Below are 4,737 nucleotides of genomic sequence, written 5' to 3' on the forward strand. Positions count from 1 at the left end.
GATCATCAGATATGGGAGAAAGCAGCTCAAGAAAATAGTGGGACAGATAATGTGGCCATATCAACAAAATAGGAGTTTTCAGGAGGGAAGGATTTTCTTGGAGTTGTCAATCACCCATTTTTAAAAATACACCATCTTCCCAAAATAGTAATGAGGTACCAGTTCTCCATTCCTCTAAAACTGGTTAACCAAATCTAAGAAACCCCTTCATACATGCATGTATATAAAGGGCACAAACCTATGCCATTCATAAACCAACCTCTTGGATGGCTCAAACCACTTAGAAAGCCAGATGATTTTTCAAGGATTCCCATTTTTGAGAAAATTCTGCGTATTCTTGTTGATTAAAAAAAAAAAAAGACTTACTGAAGGAGAGCCACAGTCACAATCTTCTCCCGCCTACAAAAGTTCATTTCCAGAAACTGGAGTTGAAACAGTATCTGTTCTCAAGGGTGCATTGAGAATGCATTGTGGGTTAACCTTAGTAAGAAACGTCTGATAATCATTCTTACTACAATCGCTGAACAGTTTGGATGGTTTATCGCTGTAGAGATGAACCAAAATAAGACCATGATATCACCCATATTTGGACTAGGAACAGAATTCATTGCAAAAACATATAAGGAAAAGGAATGGCTAATGAAGAAATGCAGTGATTTGTTTCCCTCTAAAGCTAACAAAATAGATAAAGAACCCTTTGTAGCCCTTAATCTTAATTCCAGATTATGCTCCCTCAGTTTTAATTCCACTAAGTTTCCCTTCTTTTTTAATAAAATATATTTGCAATGAGAACTCCATGTGATATTAGTTGATTGAGCTGCATCTTGTGTTTGAGTGAGCTGCCTTTTATTTTCATTTTTAGTCAGCCTCTCTGTGGAAGGACAATAATATAATTGAAGGGAAAACAGTGGAATTTTGATCCAGTTTTTCTTTTCTTTTGGAGGGATTGTACATTTTATAACAATGAATAAAGAGCTAAATGTGCTAACTCTCTATTTGCCTTAAAGTATTTGTTGTTGATTTCTTTTGTTGAAAAGTGAAAATATCAGCAACATGCCACTGAGCTCTGAAGCTGAATACTTAAATAGATGCAAACATGGCATCCTAAGCCCAGCAAAGCACCTTCCTAATGTTAATTCAAATCATTAGGAATATAATCATTGCAGGGGGTCGAAACAAGAACGCAAAGAGAATCTGCTGGTGGTCATTAAATAGACAAGATGATCTTCTTTCAAGGTCAAAGTTGCACCAGACCCCTTTGGTGGGGTTAATTGAGAAAAATTGTTTCCTAAGCAAAGTCTTCCATACAAAACACCATGAAGTGTCTAGAAGTATTAAAGAATAATCATGATGCCCAGAAATCCTTCAGGAAGGACAGGAAAGGCTACATGGCATTCTCCATACTTCCTGCCCTCCTTGCCATTGCATGAAATGGGAGGCAATGAAGTCCTCGGGCTTTAGCCAAAGAAACCAGAAATTGATCAACAGCTGGGATGCTCACGGAGCCTACACAAAACTCTTACACAAAAGTTATGGGGAGTTTTGCAGCAGACAATTGTTGAGAAGATTTTGCTTCCTTTTTCCTTTTCTTTTTCCTTCTTGATGAAGTAAGGGCTAAACTTGCACCCGGAAGAAAATATTGGTAGTCCTTGACTTGCTGTCACAACTGAGACCAGAATTTCCATTGCCCAGCAAGCCAGTTGTTAAGTGAGTCGTGCTCAGTTTTACAACCAGTTTTGCCACTTTGTTAAGTGAACCACACAGTCATTAAGGGACCCAGCTTGCTCCATTGGCTTTGCATGTGGGAAGACAGCTGGGAAAGTCCCAAATGAAGACCGGTCGTAAGTCACTGTTCTCAGGGCCAGTGTAACTTCGAACGGTTGCTAAACAAATGGTTGTAAGTCAATGACTTCCTGTACGTTGCTACCTGCTGATTTCAGAAGACTGCAATATATGACAGAGATGTAACATATTCTACCCTAATGAAAGGACGAGGCAGGAAAACCACAAGGATGCTAATTTATCTTTTTTTTCCCCTGCTTATGCTTACTACGCTGTTTCTTTAAACTCTGGTGTTTTGGAGGAAGCTACTGAATGATGGCTATTCAAATTCTGAGGACAGTTCTACCTTTTTAAATAGGACACATTTTAACTACACATGGTAAGGTGATACACAAATGACCATAATCCTCCTTTTTTGTAACTCCACGACCATTTCATTTTTGTATATTCTCAATATATTTAATTTAACAATTAATTGCAACCATTTAAAAATAAGTTGATTGGAAAGACATTAAAAGTTTCCCTCAATCCTTACCTTATCACGGGAGACATAATGCATGTGTCACATTTACACTTCTTTCCATTTTTATCTTCATCGTGTTCCATGCCCAGATTATGACCGAGCTCATGGGTCATTGTAACTGCAACCATGAAAACGTTTGAGCTATGATCCTGAAGATAAGAGAATACTTTGTTTATTGTTAGTCCGACAAGAAATGAAAGTGAATCCAATTATTATTAGCACTAAGTGGCTAAAACTGGTGACTAAGTGACCAATTTTAAGTTAAGGATACCATCTTTGGATTCCTCTAGCTCTTCTGAATGTATGTGGGCCCGCCAAGACTCCAGAACATACACAAATACATTCAGAAGGAAACTTTAAAGCCCAGAAGCCACAGCACAGGAGAAGATCAAACTTTATGCATCCATTTGCTGTCTGTATTTATTCAGTTACTAAAACTTACAGGCAACATCAGTCCAAAAAGTATTCAGTATCTTTTGCTACAATCTAGCATTTTCAGAATATTGAAGGTAGCCATCCTAAACAGAATTAAGAATGAGTTGCTCTTTCTGAATAAAATGACCTTCTGGTGGAAACAGGATTACCTCCTACTACCAGGATCCTAACTCTGCTTATTAAGAAACAAAACTTTATGAGATGTCAAATCCATAAATAAATATGGATGAAAATGACGTGGATCAAAAATAAGAAGAGACTTCATTTGTAAAGAAGTTATGCCTGTATGTAAGTTTTCACTTGAGTACAAATAGATAAGAGGTATCTTTTGTACTAACCTGAACAAGTCCTACAGAAAACTTCGGGTCGCACATGCCGTTATTGTAAGCCAATCCTATAGTGTTATCATCGAGCTTAGTGGCCCTATAAGAAAGAATGGGAGGGGGATAAAAATTGATAGAAGGTAGAAGCATGTTATGTAGTCTTAGGGCAGATATAACTAGTCTCAGAAGCCGTTTAACTAAGCAGATCTGTTAAAAATATTCAGGATGCATTTTCATTGTATGGTAAAGTCTGGCTGGTGTTAGCGTGAATGAGGTTGGGGAGAAGGGTTAGCATGTTGTCTGAATGCAGCCCACTGGGTTAATTTAATTCCATTAACTATTTAATAGATTTTGTCTACCAATTTAGCTGTGAGGTTATTGAAGACTAGATGGTTTGGGGAAAAGTGATTGGGTGGAAAGTCAAATCAACATCTGTGGGAAAAGTAAAAAGGTTATTTTTTTTTGTATTTTTGTATTTTTCTGCCCTCCATCTAGTTCCTATTTCATAAGACCTACTTGTTATGCAAGTATCCTGTAAGATTGCTTACAACACAATTATTATTTGTGCAATATCTTATAGATATCATGTCAAAGCAAGTATCATCAACAATAAACATGTCAGTTTCCCACTCATAAAATTGTATGAGAATATATAGGCTGATGGGGTGTGGAACTGAGCAGTGAAGACAGTGGGCTTGTTGACTGGAAGGTGGACAGTTTGAGACTTAAGTTCTGCCTGACGCAGAGAGCTGCCGTTACTTGCTCCAGATCCTGCCGGCCTATCAGTTCAAATGCTCGCAAACATAAGTAGATAAATAGGTACCATTTCGGGGAAGGTAATAGCACTCCATGTGATTTTGTATAATGCAAGTGTTCATTTACTTGGTGTAGAATGGGAATCAAAACATTATTTAATTGAATTAAAAATGAATGTGTAAGAACAGCAAAAGTATAGCAGGATAATCATAATAGTTTCAATTTTAAATCCAGGTTTTTCACCTGCAATCAGTCAAGGACTTCTCAAAAGCAGCTCTCATCTACAAAATAAGTGGTTGACTTTGATTCAGAAGCATAGTTCACACATGGTTTAAAGCATAGAGCATAGAGCAGAAGCTCTGTGCAAGCACTAACCTCCCCATAACTCTCAACTCCCGGCCACCCCCACTCCCTTTCCCCACAATGAGACCTACGTGAGTAAATGAGCACAATCATGACTTTGCTGCTTCAGCAAGACTGTCTTTCTCCAGTCTCCAAATGAGCCCAAAGTAACCTCTGAATCTGACTGCACGGTAATCAAATCTTTGTTGGACCAAATTCGTAGGAGACTCAGTGTTGTAGCAATGTTCAGAGGTTTGTACATCTGTCAGGTGGAAATGGCATCAATCAGAAACTCAAACAAAAGTAAACCTTGAGAAACATTTCAAGATTAAAAAGCAATTGACATTGGACTCTACGGGCAGGTGAAAAAAAAATAAATCTTAGATATCAATAGAAGAGAAATCTCTGGAGCTCAAGGTTGAAGTCCTTGGTGCTCTCTGAGTTTGCTGCTTTGCTCACTCATGTGGAGTAGTCAGATAATGAAATGTCTGCAAGGAAACCACCAAGCTCAGACAGCACTAAGGACTCTATATATTGGGCAATAATAATAATGTATTAAGCAGGAGAAATAAATAA

The 4,737-nt window shown here is 37.9% G+C and overlaps 1 protein-coding gene across 1 annotated transcript in view; it reads right to left on the bottom strand.

The window, feature by feature from the left end:
- Window positions 1-330: 330 nt before the first annotated feature.
- The window catches only part of LOC107300928 (zinc metalloproteinase/disintegrin-like), a 10,447-nt gene continuing 6,040 nt past the window's right edge, over window positions 331-4,737 (bottom strand). Inside the window, exons 4-7 of the mRNA XM_015830209.2 lie at window positions 4,254-4,423; window positions 3,079-3,163; window positions 2,318-2,454; window positions 331-544 (exon numbers count right to left, since the gene is read on the bottom strand). Of these exons, the coding sequence (XP_015685695.1) occupies window positions 400-544; window positions 2,318-2,454; window positions 3,079-3,163; window positions 4,254-4,423 (537 nt within the window). The 3' untranslated portion in view covers window positions 331-399. The remainder of the gene's footprint in view (window positions 545-2,317; window positions 2,455-3,078; window positions 3,164-4,253; window positions 4,424-4,737) is intronic.

The sequence above is a fragment of the Protobothrops mucrosquamatus genome, unplaced genomic scaffold (genome assembly GCF_001527695.2).
Source record: "Protobothrops mucrosquamatus isolate PMUCROS unplaced genomic scaffold, P.Mucros_1.0 scaffold9173, whole genome shotgun sequence".
In the NCBI taxonomy this organism is placed as follows: Eukaryota; Metazoa; Chordata; class Lepidosauria; order Squamata; family Viperidae; genus Protobothrops; species Protobothrops mucrosquamatus.